This window comes from Rhinatrema bivittatum, unplaced genomic scaffold, assembly GCF_901001135.1.
Source record: "Rhinatrema bivittatum unplaced genomic scaffold, aRhiBiv1.1, whole genome shotgun sequence".
NCBI lineage: Eukaryota > Metazoa > Chordata > Amphibia > Gymnophiona > Rhinatrematidae > Rhinatrema > Rhinatrema bivittatum.
Window position 1 is genome coordinate 26,307 of NW_021820826.1, and position 22,387 is coordinate 48,693.

The 22,387-nt window shown below is 41.3% G+C and overlaps 1 protein-coding gene across 4 annotated transcripts in view; it reads left to right on the plus strand.

The window, feature by feature from the left end:
* The first annotated feature begins 18 nt into the window (after window positions 1–18).
* The window catches only part of LOC115082174 (E3 ubiquitin-protein ligase RNF170-like), a 35,347-nt gene continuing 12,978 nt past the window's right edge, over window positions 19–22,387 (plus strand). The window contains exons 1-4 of one of the 4 annotated variants that reach the window (XM_029586428.1): window positions 19–99; window positions 5,122–5,202; window positions 15,456–15,531; window positions 19,054–19,162. In XM_029586428.1, coding sequence (XP_029442288.1) covers window positions 15,481–15,531; window positions 19,054–19,162 — 160 coding nt within the window. In that variant the 5' untranslated portion in view covers window positions 19–99; window positions 5,122–5,202; window positions 15,456–15,480. Of the gene's footprint in view, window positions 100–119; window positions 279–5,121; window positions 5,203–6,222; window positions 6,570–9,769; window positions 9,839–15,455; window positions 15,532–19,053; window positions 19,163–22,387 lie in introns of those variants that run through there. The other 3 variants (XM_029586427.1, XR_003854098.1, XM_029586426.1) reach the window with 3 other exon arrangements.

The window sequence follows — 22,387 nt, forward strand, 5'->3', positions numbered from 1 at the left end:
AGCCTTTATTTGTAGCGTACAGAGAGGGGGGTGGGGTATGGGCAATTGGGCGCGCCGTCCCGGAGTCATGGTATTTGTTCCGTAGGAGAGGTGACGCTGGTAGGTAGGATGCGGGGCTAGGTTGAGTTTCCTTTGCACTTTCCGTAGGCAGAGAGCTCCGACCTGTTCAGCAGCTTTTGAGCTTTTGTGGGTGGAAACTGAGTGAGCCCAGGAAATGAATGTGAAAATCTCAACAAAAATCTCTGACATCCGTCAGCAGACCCTTGGGCACTTGCAGGGTATAGATAAAGTGCCTTTTGCTTTCTTTTCTCTACTACTACTGTATGTGCAGGGTTCCTTCCTAGGAATCAGCATTCAGATAACCTTAGAGTCCTTCTGGACAATACTTTGAAGTCCTCGGCTCAGTATATGGCTACCTAGTTATTAGAGCAGCAGGCAGTGAACAGGGATTCTGTCTTATAGAAATGACGGCAGAAGACGACTAAACGGCCCATCCAGTCTGCCCAGCAAGTTTTGCACTTTTTTTTTTTCTCATACTTATCTGTTATTCTTGGCTCTTAGAAACCATTTGGTTTTATTTCCCTTCCACCCCCTCCATTAATGTAGATGTCACGATGTTTGGCATCATGGCATGTGACGTCACGTCTTGAGCAGCCAATTGCACACATAGGGGGCCGCTTTCCCACGTGCAATGCGTCTGTCTGACGGCTGGAGGCAGGAGCCGCGGTCATCGCCGATGTCCAGAGGGGGGAGGGGGGAGGCTGCAAAAGTAAGTCGCTTTAAACTGCCCCCCCTCCTCCCGGAGCAAGGCTGCTTTTCGCGCCCTGCTTCGGGAGGAGAGAACAAGGGACTGGCAGGCCCGAGCGTAGGATTGCCCGTCTCTCCCCTCGCTCTCTTGCTACTTTTTTTTCGGGTTTTTTTTTTTGCTTCGGGAGGAGGGGACAGGACTGGGGCTGTACCGGAGACCGGACACGGCCAGGGCAGGTGAGCGGGGGCTGGGGGAAAGTTTGCCGTCTACACTTACCCCTGCCTCTAACGCTGGGGTAAGAGTAGGCGGTAAGTTAGCAGGGTAAACGCGTGGCAAAACGGCAGGGTAAAAAAGCGATAGTCAGGGTGCGTGTTACTGTATGGGAGGGAATAGCTAATTCGCTCGTTTACATTTAATATACATGCCGCGTGCGGAAGGGGTTACCCGGGGATTTTAAGAGGCGGTAAGGATGAGTTAAAGGGGATAGTGAACCCCCTTATATAAAAAATGTGTGCCTGATGTGCACATTTTTATTCTCAAAAATTAACGCCAGCCCTGGAGCTGGTGTTAAGTTTTGAGGAGCCCCAAAAATTGAACAGAAAGCAGAAAATACTGTTTTTCTATGGTTCCTCTGACTTAATATCCTTTCAAAATTGGGAAAAATGTGAAAAAAGTACATAATACTCAGATAAGGACAGACTTATCTAGAAAAGCATCGACAGCTGCTGCCAAAAGGCATCAGTAGAACCAGGGTCATGATATGAATTTGCAGGGGGGTCGACTCAGAACCAATGTCAGGAAATATTTCTTCACAGAGAAGGGTGGTGGATACCTGGAATGCCCTTCTGTAAGAGGTGGTGAATATAAAAACAATCAAAGAATTCAGAGGGCATGGCATAAACACTGGATGCCTAAAGGCTTAGAGGATGGAAATGAAGAAAAGTGTGCATGGGGGTAATTTGCTGGTTTGGTGGTTACTACTCGTAGCAGAAGGCATGGTGATTATTACCCTTAACCAATAAGCCTTGATGCTTTTAATGCAACTGTAACATTGTTCTCTGCTTCAAAGAGGGAGGAAAAGGGGAATTAGATTCAGACAACAACCCAAGGATAGCCCTGACTTTTACAGTCTGGGGTACTGATAAGATGAGGATAACTGCATGGAGCGGCAGTTACTACCCTTAACAGTAAGATGGGGCTAACCTGCACGGAGGGGCAGTTACTATCCTTAGCAGTAACATGGGGGCAACTTGCACGGAGGGGCAGTTACTAGCATTACAACTTGCTGGGCAGACTGGATAGACCATTTGGTCTTTTTCTGCCATCATTACTATGTTGCTATGATTTATCTGGCTATTTAGCATGGTTTGCTGCTAGTTAGCTGGATACATAAGTACAGTTCAATAGTGGATGTGATCTATCAGAGATGCCTCCCTATTTTTACCTTTTCTTCTCTATCCAAGGCTTTTGACCCCTCCCCCCTTGTTATTCAGGGGGGAGGATCTTTTTGTTTAATAAGACTGTCTTTCAGTATATTTCCAATACAAATCTCTCTTTTAGGAAAAGGTCTACAATGTAGAAGTTTGCCATTATTTGGTTGTGAAGTGATATTTTGTTGTAAGTCAGCAGCAATAGCCAGGGAAGGGGGAGGGAGATGACGCATGTAAATCCCCCTAACCTGAAACTCTGACTTCTCTCTTCAATTGTCATTTAATTACGTGCACAATAGGGGTCTGATAACCTTTTCAGTTTTTCTCTGATTTCCAGGCTGGTGGTTCTACTGTGTCTCCAGAGCTATCACAGAGCTTTCACAGTCCTGCCTGTCCTAGGCTCTCCAGGTGGCAGTGGAGTTAATTCCTCAGCCTCTGTTACTTCTGATTCTCTATGGGGGGGGTGGATTTCTGCTGTGGCACCTCTTTCCCCTTCTGGTTGTGGGGGTTCGTTCCTCGCTTCCCACCTGAATCACTCTCAATTCTATTATTCTGGAAGGCTTGAATTTCCTTCTCCTGGGCCTCTGTCTCCGGGAGCTGTCTGCACTTGTCTGCCAAGATTACAGGCTCTCCACTGTGGTTCCTGGGTGAACCTCATATTTTCTTCTCCAAACTCTTCTTCAGAATCACTATTATACCCACTGTGCCTTTCTTCCAGTAGATACCCAGGGGTTCTACCAGTCTCTGATAGAGGTTACTTTCAGACTCCCAGTGAGGTTGGGTCTCAGGCCTTACTGTTCCTGTCATTTGGGGCCAGGGTTCAGATACAGCTGGGGGAAATGCTAACTGCCCAAAGAGCAGGAGGTGATTTTTGTGTACAGTTTTTACTGTTTCTTCTCCCCACTCCAGGCTTACTTAATAAATAGGCATGTTATTAAATTTTTCTTCAACAAGATAAGGAGTAGACCTCCATCTGTTAGCAGTCTTGTGTCTGGGTGATCTTTCCAGGCTGGGTAATAGCAATGTTGGGTACCCCAGAAAGGTATCGACCCAGAAGCTGATTGGGAGGCAGAGTTAGGTCTTCCAGAAGGGTGTGGACCCCAGCAGCTGATCGGAAGGCAGAGTTGGGTCCCCAGGAGGGCACAGAGCCCAGTGGCAGGTCAGGAGATCGAGCTGGGTCCCTCAGGAGAGCATGGACCGTAGTGGTGGATTGGGAAAGAAAAGAACTAATTTCTCCTTTCATGAGCTTTCCTGTTCCTGATGCAAACCGCTGGGTTGCCAGCAGCAGAAGGAAGATGATGCTGCAGGTAGCTTGGATCCAGGGCTTAATTTGTAGACAAAAAGGAAGTGGGAGATGGGTGAGGCTGGCTGTGACCTGTGCAAAGAAGCAGGACCAGGGCCAGGTGTGAAAACTCTCTCTTACACGCACATTCTTAGACACATTCTTCACACTCTTAAAATGCTCCATGAGCACTGATAGGTTAAAAACGGCTGAGGGTTGGGGGATGCAGGATCACTGAGTTAAGGAGAAGATGGATAGAAAAAATGGGGCTCCTTCCCTCTAACCCCCCTCCTTCTCTCTGCCCTGATGATCCTGATCCTTCATCCTCAGCCCCCCCATAATTTCCCCAGTGATCCTTGTCCCCCCTTTTCCCCTAATGGTCCTAAAACCCTTATCCCTGGTGATCCCCCAACCCCCTCCTCTCCCTGGAAAAATCACCCTCTTTCTTCTCTGCCAGTAAAGCGCTAGCCTCCTCTGCCAGCCAGAATCAGCCGGGTCAGCTTTAGGGGGTGACAGTAGACTGGTGTGCATTGTCCATCGTCCTCAGTTTCCTTGGACATGGTTGTGGGACCTGGAATTCAAAAGCATGGCCTGCTCTTTACCTCCTTGGAGATGGAAGGAAAGGAGCAATGCTGCTTGCTCTTCTCACTCACTCTCCTCTCTCCCTCCCCCCACCACACCCTCCAATCACATCACTCATAGACTGTTCCGCACCCCCCACTCTGATCATCTCAGTCACGTATCAAAGTCCCTCTGATGCCCTCACTCACACCATGCAGCATCTTTGATCCCTTGGCTAACCCCTCCTTCCCCCCCCCAGACAACCCACAACTTTTCCGATCCCTTCACTCTTTTGCCCTTCCACATTCCCAAAACTCAATTTTCCTTCTCCTCCCTCTGATCCCTTTACTCACCCTTCTGCCCCCCCCCCCCCTTCCATATCCCCTCATTCTCTCTTGGTCCTTTTCACCCTCACCAGTGTGGTCACCAGCAGCGGAGATGGCAGGACCTAAAATAGTCACATGACAAGTAGGAGGCCACTCACCCTGGAGTGTCAGAAGCAGTGGGGCTGACGGGCATTCACCCCATGTCTTTTTTTTTTAACCTTGGCTATTGTCCATCACAGCCTCCTAAATTATGCTGGAAAACTGCATAAAAATCAAAGCCACGTGGTTCACCTTGTCTCAGGGTAAGCAGCTCCAACACTCAGTTCTTCTCTGCTTCCTGTAAGGGTTGGGGGCAAAAATAATCCATGCAACTACTGGCTCGGTTCTGTTTCCTCAGCTGGCTTTTCTCAGATCCCAGGAAAAAAGTGGCAGAATGCCATTCTGGGTTGTTCTGCCAGAAATAAAACCCTTGGTAATGGACACAAAATGGGGATGAATTAGTGCAAGTCAGAATATTGTGAGCAGTAGTGCCATTTATCAAGACCAGAGTTGAAGCCTTGACAATTTGCACACCTGCTCACAAGTTTCAAATTTGTACTAATTGAAACTCTTTTTGTGTCTGTGCTTTGTAAAGCCTGTTTCAGTATCTCCCTTCTCCTTTTTGTTCCCTGCAGTACAGGCAGAGGTAGAGGGGAGGGGGCTGGATAAGGGAGCAGGGTGGATGTTCTCTTTTCTGTGTGTTCCAGGCTTATCTCTCCCCTTCTCTTCCTGCAGGCTGCCGGGAGGGGCTGGGGCAGAACACTCCCTGCCGCTCTGCCTATGCCGAAACTGTGTTCCAGGCTGTTCCCCCACAAAGTAAGCCCTGCTTGGATCTCTAGTCTTGCCAAGCAATCCTCTGGGTTTTCTTAAATCCTGGCAAAGAAGCTCTACCACAACTGGTGCACAAACATTGTTCTTTTCTCATGGATGCTGATTCTGTGTATGTGGAATGGGTATTTAAGGCACGAGTACTGTACAACTCCCTTCAACAGTAGCACCTGGTAGTCATTTAGGAGCCTATGTACTAAACATTTTTCCAGGAGCAACATCCTTTACTAAGGTTTTTCTTCCATTCTGTGACTATGGAGAAAAGGCTCAGTGAATCAGGCCCAAAATGGAACGAAGTGGCAGCTGCTGGCTAACTTTGGTGGGCTATTTAGTGGTCAGCCTCTCTGGACTCCTCTCTGGTATGACCATAGTTAGCCAGATAACAGAACTGGCTAATTAACTCTACACAGGAATGCTCCCGAAACACCCCTCCATTATTTGGCTAAAATGTAATTGGATGAGTGGATGAAATATCAAAAGTCAGCATTTAGTTATGTTAATTTAGCCAGATAACATGTGAGTAATCGAGCTAAATGCTGTTGAATTTGGACCTCTTAGTAGATTAGCAGTGGCTACTTAATAGAAATGCGATCAGCAACTACATCTGAAGATTAAGTAAATCCGAGGAAGTGTAAGAGTTGACTTCATACTTGCCCTTCTGATAAAACTGGCATATTTATTTGTTTTCTACCAAATATAATTTATTCTTCAACCTTGATGTAGTTGTAGTCTGTATAGATCCATAGTCTCATCTTTTATCTTGACCATAGAGTCAGTAAGTCCAACAGTACAGCCATGAGCAAGTTTTGTAACAGCTATTACATATCTCTATTTTCATTATAATCTAAGAAATGATTAGTGTCTAATTAGGAAACCTTAACTTTGGCTCCATAGGTTTTGCAAGCATAGTAAAAACTGGTTCAAGGAGTATAACTTCAAAAATAGCAGTCTGCTAGTATAAGCTAAATTGGACAGAGAAATACAATAAGTATTTTTTATTTCATCAAGCTCCTTCTGAAACGCGGCAGTCATGGATCCGGAGTCTGGCTACCAGGTGTGGCTGTTGCATAATGGCAAGGACTCCATTCCTTCAGGGACTGTGAACACCACCTCTGCAGCACCCTCAGCCCACTGGAGAATTAAACTCCGTTCCTCCACATGGCAGCATTGCCACTGACGCACCAGGCTGCCCCATTCCCTATAGTTTGAGATATAAGGCCAATTTCACAAGTGAAGATTAATAACTTTGTTTCTGACTTATTTATAAATTAATCTGTGTAGTTTTTGTGTGTGTGTGTGTGGGGGGGGAAGGGAATTAAAATGGTATTTTTGCCACTTCTTATTGCGTAACAGGATTTGTAAAGAAAAACATTCACTAATAAATAAACCTGATTTTATTGTTGCTTGGTTTCTTAAAAATTCTGGTGCTAAGGAGATGTTCAGGTTAATAGATACTATCGTAGCTGAAAGCTTACTCTATGGTGTCCTATTAAAGCTAAGTCCATGCATAGAACAATCCCTGTCTCAAGTCTTCCTTCTCTCAGTAATAAACTAGATCCTATCTGGGACATACCGGGCTGGAGGCCCGAGTCACTATTTAGATCCTGTTCCAAAGTAAAGCTGCCATTTGGCAGTGCAGGAAAGGCTGAGCACGCACAGAGCATCAGGTCTATTTTTAATCTCAATGATGCAACAGGGAAAATAAATATCGGCTGATAAAAAAGCAAAACCGAGGCCAAGCAATTTCATCCAGATTTACGCAACAGAGGAATAAGGGAGCACATTTCAGTATTGGCTGAAATCTAAAATAAAATTTAGAAATAATGTGTCAGTAATAACTTGTGTATTCAGCACCCCATATATCTAAGGGTTTGAGCTGCAAATGATAAGAAACGTTCAGGAGAAGATATGGACAGTAGTTTGGAAGACACAGAAGTGAGTCTGGTCCCCCAAAAAGCATTTCAGCTTTGCCACCTCGAAAGGTTAAAATATTTGTCTAATAATTGTTACACATTATTTACAAGACAAAAATATGGTGAAAAGTTATTTTGCCCATAATTTGAGATTTTGTGCACTCTTAGGAGTCTAATAATTGATTACTTTTTTTTTTTATTTAAACTTTATTAAATTTTCATTAATGATTTACATCATGAATAAAGGAAAATATGTAATACAGCACCAAACAAAACATTATAATAATCATACATTTCCATTATTATCACTGTTATTACATATACCATAATAGGGGGAGACAAATAACCAAAATATTCAATAATTACATATCCATAAATTCAACAAAAATTATTATTCTCTACTATATTTTGTAAAGAAAACTTCTATAAAGAGAAAGGAAGGTATTTTTTCCTTATTGGACATTCTCATTTGATACTGCTACCTGACTTTTGTCAACCAAGAAAGTTTCTAAATGTGTGGGATCTAAAAATGCAAACCTATTACCTCTATAGTTAATACAACATACACAAGAGTATTTCAGGAAAAAAGTTGCACCAATTGCAAGTACACGTGCTTTCAGTGACAGGAAATATTTTCTTCTAGCTTGTGTGGTTCTAGCCACATCTGGAAACATTTGCATTTTATATCCACAAAATAATAAATCCTTTGATCTAAAAAACTTTTTAAACAAATTCTCCTTATCTTGTTCTGCCAAAAATGATATAAAAAGAGTAGCTCTTTTTTCAATAATATCAATTGACTCCTCTAAAAATAATAATTGATTACTTAAGCTAATTTACTAATGTAAAAATCCAGCTCAGTGGTGTCAATATTACAATCCCAGTTTCCTGAGAAAATAAAAGGAAGCCACAGGATAGCACTGATGGATGGACTACGCCCCAGGTCTAATTCTTGGTAATAATGAAAGGCCATGGGACATAGGAGTCCACACACAAAAAGACAAAAATTCCCCAAATTATGTTAGAAACTATGAATAGAAAAACTATCCAACTATGAACTGTGCAGTGTTTTAAAGGTTTGCATATCAAATCATTTTCCTGGGCAAACTGAAATATGGCACTTATAAGAAGTCTGAAAATTCATTAAATAATCTCATCTGAATTAACATGAATACTACTCTATTGTACAGTCTGCATCCAATTGCCCATTTTGGTAATGGTGTTGCAAATTACATTAGAGCCAGCCCTAGGAAAGACTGAATTTCAGTGTGTGATATCATGTGTGACATTTTTAACTCATCTGTTCCTGGTACATCATTCAGAATACAACATTATGGCATATATATATATATATATATATATATATATATATATATATATATATATAAAATTGATTGATTAATATTTTGAAGACAAACATTTGATTGACCATTGGGGAGAAAACATTGAAGGGACTGTCAGTATTACCCCTGGCAGGCTAAAAACTACAGTATCAGTGTACCACTGCTTCTGACCACTGCAAATCTACCATCAAATCCCTGGTCTTGGTCATCATCCTCTCGAGACTTTGTCCATGGCTGTCACCATATCATCTGTCTACTGTGCATAAGTCTCTCCAAGACTATTTACAAACCATTGCTCCTGGCTACAGCCAGAATGACCTGTTCATTCAACCAGTGCTCTTGCTACACGAAACACATCAGCACCATGTTATAATAATGTTAAGAGCACCTTTGGGCATAGAAGAAGTTAAGTTTTGTTATCAGACGATTATTACATTGTTTTCTTATTAATTGTAATTTTATTGTACCTATGTGCATTGTAAGATCTAGGAGCAATTGCAGTAGCTTTTTCCCTATTCTGACCATCGTTCTGTTCCCTTGTTAGATTCATGGGCTCGAGTAGGTGTCATACCATCATGTCAGAAAATCAAATGGCGTTTTCTTGTGATGTGATAACCACCGTTTTGCATGTTTTGTCATGACAATGTAAATTTCATTTTACAACAATCATGGAAGCAAAGCCCTTTGTTCTACGATCCAGAGAATCTGTGAACTGACAAGTAGGAAGGACTCGTAGAAGATGGGGGAAATCCCTATTCGCTGCTCCTCACTAGCCATTTCCTTACAACCTGCTCGGAAGCTGTGATTCATCTACTCATTTACTGGACAGAAGGCTGCGCTGCGCAAAATTAGTCTAAGCTTGTGCAATGCTAAACAGTACCCTGACGAGAGATGAACCGGTCCGGTATTATTTCAATTTATCTCAGTGATCAGTAGGCATAGCAGCAGCAGGCTGCTGTCATCATCATCTGATCAGAAAGCTTATAACAAGGTCAGAATCAAGTCAATATTTGAGAGCCAGAACATTAACTTTACACATGATTTGTATGTGCAATACAGCTTTTTATTTTTTTATAATCTTTTTTTTTTCACTGTCATCCAGGCTTTTGCCCAATCTTTCAGCAGACTTGCTTTATGTGAAATGCCCTTTCTTTTTCCATCTTACTACAACCTTGACATTAGACAGCCAAGTAAATATTTAACCAGGGTAGGTGGCCTGCCTGTATGAACTGAGTGCAGCGGCACTGCATCGCAACACTTTCCAGCCAGCTGGTTCAGGGCTAAGAGCTCCAGCTGGGAGAAAGCATTTTCCACATCTGCAACAGTAGGCATGCTTCACCATACTATCTGCAGCTCTTCAGAAACAAGGTATGAAGCATCTGTTAGTATGAATATCAACTAGTAATGTGTTCTAATCAATTCGACTGAGAAAATGCAGCATTAAAAATAATTGTGCATGGGGGTAAATAATGACCAATCCTTTTGGAATTCTGATTAATTCTGACTTTGCTATGGATATGAAAAAAAATTGATGAAAATGTTCAATTTGCATTAAAAAAAATAATACAGTGAAAGAAGGAAAGGCATAAAATATCTGTTGGTGGGATGAAATTTCCAGTTTGTGACTCCTGTCACAGTTGCATATTTTTATAATACCTCTAGACATCCTGAGGTCCATTGCCTTCCGGTATCTGGGTAAACCTATCCACATAGCTTGAACTGGATATTAGAGATTCGGCAGCGCCGTGCTGCCATTGGATAAACCCAAACAAATCAAAATTATCTGGATAACTTTAGGCCTGCTCTGCGGTAAGATTAATTTAGCCAGATAACATTGAATAATTGGCGTTATCCAGCTAGGTGAGCCCTGCCCAGTAATGCCTGTGACTTACCCAGGTAAGTCAGAGCTGGTGAATGTGGTGGGAAATTCTAAAACCATGGTTTGTCCCGAACTTAGCTGGACAAAGTGCCTGAAATATGGACCTTTCTGTGCTTAGTAACACTGGGTTTCCTGCCTTGCTCACAACCAAATCAGAGAGCACAATATTCAGCTGCTAGGCTTGCTTGGTGGATGCTTGCTTTTTTTTTTTTCCTGGAGATTTAACTCCACTTAAAGGCTGATTTATTAAAGCTGGGGGCAGGGGAGGAAGCATTCTTCATTCATTGCAGGGCAAGAAATAAGGAAGTAAAAAGCTTGGGACTGCTTTAGCAGACCTATTCAGACCACCAGTGCTGATCCATATGGGCCAGAACCCCAACCAAATGAATATTGTGACAACTCTAAACTTAGAACTTCTGTCCTTCTGAGGCAGCTAGTCAAGTGCATTTCTCTCAACCCTACCTCCCACAGGGCATAACAGAATATGCAAAAGCCGGTCTTGAGTCATTACAATTCTGAAATGAAAATTATAAAATTAATCAGGAAAAAAGGCTTGACATGTTCACTTATTAGGGTTTATTAAAAAAGATAAATTCATTGCCAGTCAATGAAACTCCATTAGTGTTTATTGCTCTAGAGTCATGACACTGCATAATAGAGATTAATCTTTAATCCTCTGCCTGCATTCAAGCAAATATTTTAATTTTATTTTCTATAATTCTTTATTTTTTATGGATGCTTAAGCTTTGCTGACCCAGAAGGTGCACTCTGGATTCTAAACTTTAAAGTAATTTAATTAAAAGGCAGATTGTTTCTTTTGAAAAAAACACCAAATATGTTGCATGATAGCTTCAAATATTTGACATTATATAATTAAAAAATTAACAAAAATAATATAACTTCATTTATACAACAAAGTCTTCTAAGTATTTCACAACAATGCTAGGTGATTGTAATGAATACATCAAATATCTATGTATAGTCAAATCTTATAAAGGCTTTATTTATGTGTTGTAGAAACTTACTCTCTGTATCAGTCTATTTGATAGTCCATATTATATTATTTTATGGAAGAAATGAGGATGAAAAAGATTGGTTATGCAGCTTCTACAATGCGAATCTTCAACTTGATCATTATTGCAACATTCCCTCAGTCACTTTACTGCACATAGGGATGGAGGAGAATGCTATGGCTTCGTTTGAATCCATATTTAGATCTGGACTCACATTTACCAGGATAAGCAGTCAGTTTCAAACTCATGGCTCTGATTGGTTTTTTTTTTTCAGACGATCAGTCAGGGCTTAGCACAAAAATATTTGGGCTCTGTGGAACTCCTGTTTTAGAGTAAATTACAATTCTGTGCCTTTTATTATTCAAATCAGATGTTTTCACCAGCTCTCCTGGATTATGTTCCGAATTCCAACCCTGGCACAATACTTTATCCATTTGTTGTTACAATAGGCTGTAGGTACAATAGATATGTCAGATGTAAAGTTAAATAAAATTTATGGCTTGTAATGATGCATACAACATACTACTCTGTCATCTGGCTCCTTTGTTTGAGAGCTTGATCTGTAAAGTCAACACATCCAGTAAAGAATTTAGTTTAAAAAATAAATAAAAACTGTCTCAATTATTGCTTAATTATACAGCAGAAGAGAATGCTAGTTTTTTTTTTTCTCCACTGCTATAGAATAAAATGTCCATACTTGTCCAAGCTGAGACCTTGATGGAGCTACAGCATATCTAAGATTGGATGCAGAGATTCCTGTATTTCATAATTCTCTAGATGTATTCAAATCTGGTTCTCAAAAAACCTTCAGAAAAGATCAGTTGCTAGAGAAGAAATATCCAAAAGGGCATTCGTTGCTGAACGGTGCATTCCTTTTCCCATTATCAAGCTCATGCCCCACTGCCTCAAAACCTTTGTTGATACTGGGTCTGGTTCAAGATAGATAGGGGCCAGCTCTGTTTGTGAACTTTTATCTGCAGGTGGCTCGGAGGGAAGGGCTCTCGTTTTATAGTATTAGAACAATGTCCACGGCCCATAGCTCTTTGCACCCTTGAAAGCTGCCTAAGCCTTCAAGCACCAGTTTACTGCTTTATCCTAAATATGCTCAAGTCGTGTGATACTGAGTAGCCGCAATGAGCTCAGACCTTTGATTTGTATTTATTTTTTAGTTTGGCAGGTGAGAAAAAATAAGACTCAATTCTGTCTTCTCCCTAGCATTATTCCAGTAGCTTTAATCCATACAGTGGCAGATTCTGACGGGGAGAAGTGTCAATTAGCAATCATTATTACTGTTTGCATTATTAATATGAAACTGCAACTGTGTACATTTTTCAAATTTTATTAAGTGTCTCTCTTCAATGACATATAACAATGATTGCATAGGTTTAGACCTGAACATAGAAGATGTATGCAAGTGCAATGGATACCAAAAGTAGTACACAAGGGTTTTAATCAGAACCACATTTTTTTTAATCAAATCTACCTTTTGCAGATATCCTTGCGCTGTTCAGCATTCATACCAACCATTTCCTAGGACTTGGACTCTAAGTCTCATTTCACTCCCATTTCACAGAACAGTTAGTTTCTTTAAGTGCTCCTTGATAGCAGTACAAAGTAAAATCCCTCTCACGCACATTATTAGTCTGTTGATACTTTTCTATGTTCAAATTTGATATCTAACAGGTATGTAAATTTAAGAGAAGTAACGTGATTTGTTCAAGGTCACAAGTGTGTGACAGGATCCAAAGTTGGCATAGGTAACTGGACTGGCCCATACTCTAACCATTTGCTTGGCTTAGGCTATACTAACAAGTCAATAATCAAAACTAGGAGCCTACGTGCAAACTCGGCAGGAACATTTTACCCTGGGCTTTGCACCACAATCCAAATAAAAGCATAAAGTTCTTATCCTTTGCTTTTCGTCCAGTGGAAAATTACTCACAGAGATTTGTGCCTGCTTTATCTGCAGATAATTTTTCGGCACATGACAACACACAGGGAGCCTAACTTTCACACATAAAGTGGAAATGCAGATAGTAATGCCAGTATTTTATAAATTGTGCGGCAGAAGCTGCACGGTTTATAAAGCACCGCATATTTCTACTCTTACAGCATGCGCGTATTTTAGAGTATGCGCAAATATTTCCAATGCAAGAAAATGCACACTTTCTCTACTATAAATGAAAGGGAATAGCAATGAGAGAGAGAGACCCGATCAGGAGCCCCATTCCCCCCCCCCCCCCCCCCAACGTCATCAAGGGCAACACCAACCGTTGAACAGCGCGCACCGAAGGGGTGCGACAAAGGGGCTCTCCCCTTTGTGCACCCCTTAGTGCAATCCGAGGTGCAAATTCCAGTTAATATCTTTGCAATTGGATGTCTCTCTTTTTGTTTAATATGCTTCCTGTTATGCCTTTTGCTCAATTGTTAGAAGTCTTGCAATTTGAACTTTGTAAACAGTTATGATGGCTTTACCAAATGACGGTATATAAAACTCAACAAATAGATAAATAAATAAATAGATAAATACTCATTTTATTAACATATGTGCATAGATTTTATGCGTGAAAGAATCATGGCACTGCATGAATACATGCCCACAAATAAATGCAGGGCTGGATTTAAGAGTCTTGTGCCCATAGGCAGGATTGAAGAGTGAGGGGCGTGGGGGAGATCCCGGAAGTTCAGAAAATGTGTGTGTGTGTATGGGGGGGGGGGGGGAATCATTTCCCCTTACCACCCTCCAAAGTCCCAGAATGCCATAGCGGTTCCCTTTTGACGTGGACTGTTGGAGTAGGCTACTCCAACAGGCATGGTTGCACTCCTCTTTAGCCTGGGAATTTGGCGCCTTCAAAATCCGGCAATTACCTATGTTGCCTGTACCTCAATCCGGGCCCGAATAAACGCAGAGGCAGGTACATTTTAAAGTTTGTGCACGAACTTATCTATCTATTTACTTATTTATTTATGGCTTTTCTATACCGACGTGCGTTTGCACATCACATCGGTTTACAATGAAACAAGTAGAAACACACAGAATTAGCATAAGATAAGGAATTACATCTCAACAATTTCAAACATTTCAAAAATTCAGGGCAGTTAAGTTACAGGAGGTATGATAAAGCGTACGGGTAAGCAGTGAGAGAGGATTAACCAACGGTAATTTTAACAAATATACAATAATAATATTGGTGAGAAATGAAACTTTATACAAGGACTTTTCTAAGCATGTTCGTGTTTCAGGGTTTGGATGTCGGGGAGGGCGGGTGTTATTCGAAAGTTTGCTTAAACAGCCAGGTTTTCACAATTTTTTTTTTTTAATTTTGAGCGTTGGGTTCTAGTCTTAATTCTTACTTGGAATCACAGTTTGCTGATACATCCACCAGTTCTCCCAGTCCATTTCCAGTTCGCCTAGGCTCTCTAGCACTTCCCTCTGGATCCCCACCATGTCACCCACACCTCCTAAGCAAAAACTGCAGCCAGCAGCAGAGAAGTCTGATTTCACCTGCACCAGTCAAGCAGCAGTTGCAGAAATGTACAAAGAAGTTCAGTGACGTAAACATTGATATCTCTGACAAAATAGCAACTTCCTCACGTACTTCTTAATCCCACCCTGGAAGGACCTTAGGCCGCCCCCTTTTAAACTTGGTGAAATGTACATGCAAAACCGAAAATGCGCACGTACTCTCGCCATTTGTAAACTAGCACAGATATATAAAAAGCATTTTACATGCGGAAACTGGAGTATAAGCTTAGAAAAACTCCTTAATGAAGAGGGCTCACTATGGAGTTTAATGCTGGGGGATAACTATGTGCATTTTAACATTTTCTTTATTGATATTGTCTGGCAGCACACAGGATACCCAGCATATATATGGATCCATGATGGATGCATAAATGTTCAATATTCAACCAGAGTTTGGGTTAGACTCTCGGTAATTTGAATAAATATGTTTATAAATTCTTGTATGCACTGGAAATCCACTAATGGAGTAATCTATAACACCGTGTAAGCAAACAGAGCTGGCAATATGCCTGATTGAAACAGGGAAACCCAAAATATAGTTTCATGGTATGAACTTTTCTTTCACAGGTTTGTCAATGTAAACAACAAGAAGATGAACTGCCAGCAAAAAGAAAAAGGCAATTTGTCTTCTGCAAACCCCAGGGTAAGTTTATTTTACGTTTTAAATCTTGTCACACAAAAAAATACTTTTAGCTTGGTGAGAAGCCTGAAGTTAAAGCAGCAGTAGTGGCTAGAGACTTCAGAATTTAAACTTGCTGGTTCCTTGGCTCTGTTACTTCTGCTTTGCATTTTATATTTTACATATAAATACACTGTGTATTTTATTGGCAGAGCAGGCGTGCACATTCACCCGCATAAAGTTGCTCCTTCTCCGTGGAGGACGTAACTTACGGGATCCATTTTAAAATCGAAAACGTCTGTGTGAAGTTGCCGGCTCCGTTGCCTGGAGCGCCTGTGCGCAGGTTGCACAAACGTATGCATGAAACTGCGTTACACGCACACCTTTTACGCAGGCTCCACCCCCGGGCTATTTTAGGACCGCGACCAACGTTTTATGCACATAAATGACTTTGGAAATTCCCTCACCAAGAAAATGACATTTCCTTTCTGTGTTGCTTGAAGCGCCTGACTTCATACACATTAACCCAAACAGCTGATCATTTTGCCCCTCAGTCCTGAAGCCCCCATGCCTTTCACGCACAGATAAGGGCTTCGATAGGCACGCTTGGGAATGAGTTCCTGCAGGGAGGAGCCTGGGAAGGTACAGCCCAGTAACAGAATGGATTCAGTCATGCACGTCTGCACTTTGGCACTTAGTGCAGTGACTAAGAAGAAACTGTATTACTAGCACATTGGGCAGTCACTAGACACATGGATCATTCACTTTTTCGTGATACCCAATAACATCTGGACTACCACAGGATTCAGCCTTTTCCACAGCTCTTTTTAATGATTTGAATCCGCTGTGCCGTTTACTAGCCCAGCTAGATCTTTCATATAAACTCTGCGCTGATGATATTCATTTTTCTTTTCAATTGAAATCATCATGGTCTGCCACTATTTATTTTGTTCATTATGCCTCATATTCATTAGGAGCTGGCTCCATTCTGACAAACTATCATTAAATGTCAATAAAATTGAGATCATTATTTTGGGTCAACCACCTCCATATCCTCCTATTCCCTTAGCATTTTTGTACGATGGCAAATCTATCATGCCATCCCAAAAGGTACACGACTTGGGAATATATTTGGACCCTAGTCTATCCTTGATACCCCAAGTAAATCGGTGGCCCAGATTTCATTTTAGAAATTGAAACTATTGCGTCACTTAAAGCATCGTCTAGATTCACACCATTCTTCAGTCATTAATTTTACCTGGAATTGATTACTGTAATTCTCTGTACATTGGTTTGCCTCAATCCACTAAAAGTCCTCTTCAAATAATTCAGAATTCTGCAGCCTGCTCATTAACAGCTACTAATATTCATGAACATACTATGCCTGTCCTTACGTTGCTACCTTGGTTACCCGTTCATTAGCGTAGTCGATATAAAACTGCAATGATTATACATAATCTTCTACATAATGTTTCCTTGCTAAGGACTGAGTCCACTGTATATATTCATACTCCTTCCTGTTCCCTACGTTCTTCTGGACAATATTAACTTGATATGCCTTCTCCTAAATTAGCACACCTATCTCAAACATGAGAATGCTCCTTTTCTGTCTATGGAATTCTTGAGGAATTCTTTACCCCGCAATATCCATCTCACGAAAGATAGTATGGAATTTTAAAAAAACTCCTGAAAAAATGCTTATTTAGTATGGCCTTTGCTGGTGTTCAGTAAGGTTCTGTCATCTTTTTCTTTATCTCCTCTCCTGTAGAATTATGATGATTTATTCCTTTGATAAATCCTTAGGATGAACTATTTTGTTACCCTTGTTCTGTTTGTTTTATGATAATTGTGTATGTTTTATTATCCCCCCACATCAGACTGCTCATAGAGAGGCAAATAATAAATACTTTTCAATGAATTCATAAATAAACATTATGTTCTATTGCCCTTCATGTTACCCAATGCTCCATATAACGGAGGGAACACAAGGTGGTTTTGTCATGGAATCTTTTTTTGTGGAGGTCAGATACATGTGGAGGGTATATTCATTGATCTGTTGGGAAAATGCTTTCCATTCCTAGTGTATGAAGAGTGCAACAGGACAGATTTGAACACTGGCAGCAATTTTATCATTGAGCAATAAAGAGGAATGGTAGTGATGGTGCTGGTGGAGAGGACTGTCGTAAGTTAGTTTATCATATCACCTTGGCTGTTTCTCCTCTCCACACACGCACTTGCAGCACAGTTTCTTTAAAAACAGTAAGGATGTGAATGCTTTCCGGATTAATTGCCTTCTTTATCAGCTTATAATTTAACTCTGTACTTTGAAAAAGCCATGGTTAATTAAGTGAGAACCCTTAAGTAACTCCATCGTGCATAGCTGCAAAACTGCAGCCAACAGTTCTGTGTTCTAACATGCAGCCAGGATGGATGAAAGCCACCCCTCTTCAACCAATCAGAACACAGGGATTATCATATCTTCTCTGGGCTCAGTCCCCATTGCCTCATAATAATTTGGTGAAAAGTTATGGGTGGAACTCAGCCGCACCTAATCCCTTAATTCTAATTGTGTGAGGCTCTAGACTGTGCTGTAAGGTGAAATGCTGAATTAGGCTGGTGAAGTAAGAGAAAGACATGTTGTATTGGTATATTGAAAGATACCGTTCCTTTAATTGTGACAAGGGGAGGTTGAAAAATAAATGGAAACAAAAGAATGAATGGTAATTTATCTTAGCTTTTAGATTCTATCAATGCATTTGCAAATCCATTTAGGTTGATTTACACTGAGTAGCCGGCCTCCTGGACTGGTTTAAAACAGGTTGATTGGAACCACAAGGTGAGGGAGGGTTCAAAATACCCCTCATGCTGTTTGCTACAGATATTTCGGCCATTCTGCAACATGAACGCAGAATGGCCAACATATCTAATTCTAATCCTGGAAGTTGTGATCGATGAAACACCTTCTTCCCACAGAAAGTGATCCATGATTCTTTTGCGTGTGTAAGAGTTGCACAGTGATTTTACTCCTGAGTTTGGGGGTATTGTTTGACCCATTTGAGAAAGCAGCATGACGCTGACAGATAACCAGCAAAGAAAGAGTTTAGTATTTAGCTTCATCCTACAAGTGCATGAAATGGCTTGCAGTACAAGATTATTTTGTCTTTTTAAAAATACTCTTTCACCATCCAATCATATAATTAAAACTCCCTCCTAAAATTTTGGGTGGGGAGGGATTACTCATATAGTCCAGTCCATATTATACTTGCTTGTTTATTATTCACTCTTGCAGTCAAGGCTCTACTTAATGTAAAACAGATTTGCTGTAGTCACCCAAAGACATCTGGAGTATACAGTTTCCAAGATCCTTCAAGAAATGCATTGACCATAGAGATGCCCCAAGAATGTGCTTGGTTACAGCAAAATACTGGATCAGGAGCTTTGGGCTCAAATAACTTCTCCTGGTTACTTCTTACTTTTCCAGCCTCCAGAGATTAAAAAAAAATATCAAATGTGATGTCTGGAATAAAATGTCTCTTCTGTTCTTAGGAATCCGTCAAACCCAGACAACTGTATTACCACAGTGATTTAAACTGCCCAGTCTGCCTCCAGACAGCAGCTTTCCCAGTAGAAACCAACTGTGGACACCTGTTTTGTGGTGAGTGTTAGATTATGGCATAGAAGCCTTTATGTATATAAACTATGCAGGGAGTATATTTTACATACCGAGGGAGAGAGAGAGAGAGTGCGAGTAGGCCCTTATACTTACACTCTTGAATTAGGTCATGGCAACATTCAACCACACCTACAGCTGAGTTTAATAAAATCAATATCTAATATGATTTGTAGGTGTACCTAAATAACACAACTTGTTTTTCTTCACATAATATATTATTGTCTTCTTAATCTTTATTTGGTTTTTAGGAGGTTTAATCATTCTAGTTTGGCTAGGATCTAAACAATTTTGGATCCCCTTAGGGATCAGGTGGCATGGTGTTACCTCTCACCTCCAATCTACTTGTTCTTGGCCAAAAGGACAGACCAATCTCAGCTCATCAATCAGATCTTACATTTAGTTTTATCCCAGCCCTCTCTTCAACAATGTTTTAATTCCTTACAATCAATGAATTCTAACACACTGACATTTTACAACTCAATAACCCATCACCTCCAAACTTATCACAGAAACATGACAGCAGAAAAGCCCATACAACTATCTAGTCTGTCCATTCACACAACTGCTCAGCAATACAATCCCTAGCACTTCCTCAGAGATCCCCTGTGTTTATCCCATGCTTTCTTGAATTCGGATTCTGTCCTCGTCTCTACTACCTCCATGCATTTACCTCCCTTTCTGTAAAGAAATGTTTCCTTTGATTACTCCTCAGTGTACCCCCTTTCACCATCATTCCATGATACCTTGCTCCGGGGTCTCTTTTCCATTGAAAGAGACCCGTCTCCTGTGCACTGGTACTTCGGAGGTATTTGATTGTCTCTATCATCTCTCCCTTCTCTTGCCTTTCCTCTAGGATATACATATTTAGGCCTTTATGTCTGTCCCAGATGGTTTACAATGAAGATAATTGACTATTTTAGAAGCCCCATTCCCCCAGACTGACTCCATCCTGTTTATAGCCTTTGGAAGGTGAGGTCTCCAGAACTGTACACAGTATCCAGAGTGAGGTCTCACCAGGGAGTTATATGGGACAATATCACCTCCTTTTTTCTGCTGACGTCCTGATGAACCCAAGCATCTCTCTGGCTTTTGTTGTCACTTTATCCACTGGTTTGGCCACCTTGAGATCATCGGATAAGATCGCCTACGATCCAGCTCTTGTTTTCCGAATAGAATTTCACCTCTAAAATGTATTGTTCCTTTGCTTTTTTTGCAGCCCAACTGCTTGACTGCATTTTTTTAGTATTACATTTTAGCTGACCATTTTTCAAGCCTCACTATGTTTTTCCACATCTTCTACCCTGTTGCCGATTTTGGTGCCATCCACAAAAAGGCGAACCTTTCCCGATAGTCCTTCTATTTCACTTAATATTGAAAAGAACCAGTTCAAGGGCTCATCCCTGAGCACAAACCATTAGCACCGTCCCTAGTCTCGGAGTGAGCGCCATTTACCACTTCCCTTTCTCGCCTCCCACTCAACCAATTTCTAATCCAAGGAGTCACTTTAGGGCGCACAGCAAAGGCATTCAGTGTATTTCTAGGTCACCTATGTGGAACGGTCCAAGTACACTGCTTTAATCTGTTTTCCTAACAGGTGGTGTATTGGTGTTTAGGGCCTGATGTAATATTTGCAGTTATGGCTTTTTCATAGGTTGAGTGCTGGCAGTTATGATATGGAAGGCTTAGTGTATTGGAATTGTAGTTGTTTATTCCTGGCTTTCTGTGGGCCAAGTCCACACCCAGTGCTCTTTACCATAGGCCTGGGATCCAGTAAACCACCTTGATTACTATGAGAAAGGCAGTTTATTAAGTCAAACTATTATTACTGAAAGTGTCTTTTTTGAAGGGTATGAGTGTAAGTGATGATTTTACTTCAGAAGATTGTACTTTGTGCAGTCTTTGCATATTTTCCATATGCAATCTGCCTTTTTAGGTTGGGGAAGTTAATACATTTTAAAATGGAAAAGAGTGAAGGCGGTGGGGCTGGAGGGCGTGCAGTCCTTCCCCTGACCTGAGTGCCATGGCCTCTTGCCGCTGTAACACAGCTGTCTTTATCTGCCGTCAGGCTCTGCGTTTCTATGAGCTGCATGCCGAGACGCTGCGAAAATAAACGGCAAAGGTCTCTACATGCAGGCCGGCTCCGTGGCTTCCAGCAGCCGGGAAGCTTCCGCTGCTGAAATAATGTCCTGATAGAGCAACAGGAACAATTGCTATCCTGTGCTCTTGGCTGAGATTTCAGCACATGCTAGGCCTGAAGAAGCAGGAGAAAAAGAGAGGAACTCTTTCTTAAAAGAGATGCATCTTGGTGTACAAACCGGGACATGCATTTGACAATTAAACATCTACTCATGAAATGATTTCAGGGGTTTTTTTTGCCATAATGTTTGTCTTCCTGGTCCCCTTCAGGCACAGGCTTTGGGCTGCTCAGTTCTCACTTTCTGAGGTTGCTTCCTGCGTCTTTTACCTTCTCTCCTTATCAGCATTCCTCCATTCCTCTGGCTTGTACGTCAGGCATCCGGCGCAGCCCCTCGTCTCTTTCTCTTCTACTTCTTGTAGCTTCTGCTCATTTTTTCTACTAACTTTATATTAGCACTGCCCTGCTCATAACCCTAGACAGTGTGCTGTCTCTGTCCTTCCTCCTTCTCGGGCGGGCCACATTTATTCAACAGGAAAATAGGCAGGTCCAGCATATCCCCTTCCTGACACCAATTAGCCAACTGATTTCTTGTCATCATATCCTATTTTCCTATTTCAGATCAATTTAGTGTATTATAATATACATTATCTTGTCCTGCAAAAAAAATAATAAAATTCTTTCTTTCTCTGTTTTCCATCCCCTTTTTTTTCTGTTCTGTGTTCTTTGGGGAGCACCAGCAACATTTATTTGCTTTCGGGCCGATACAGTAAAAACGCGGGAGAGCGCACAGGCCACTCTCCTGCGCGCGATACAGTATCTTAATTTATTTAAATTAGGCCTGGTGGTAAAAAGAGGCACTAGGGACACTAGCGCGTCCCTAGCGCCTCTTTTTTGACGGAAGCAGCGGCTGTCAGCGGGTTTGACAGCTGAGGGCCCATTTTAAAATTTTTTTAAAAAGTTTTTTACCTTTTTAAACTTTCGGGACTCCGACTTAATATCGCCATGATATTAAGTCGGAGGGTGCACAGAAAAGCAGTTTTTACTGATTTCCCAGTGCCCGGAGAAATTAG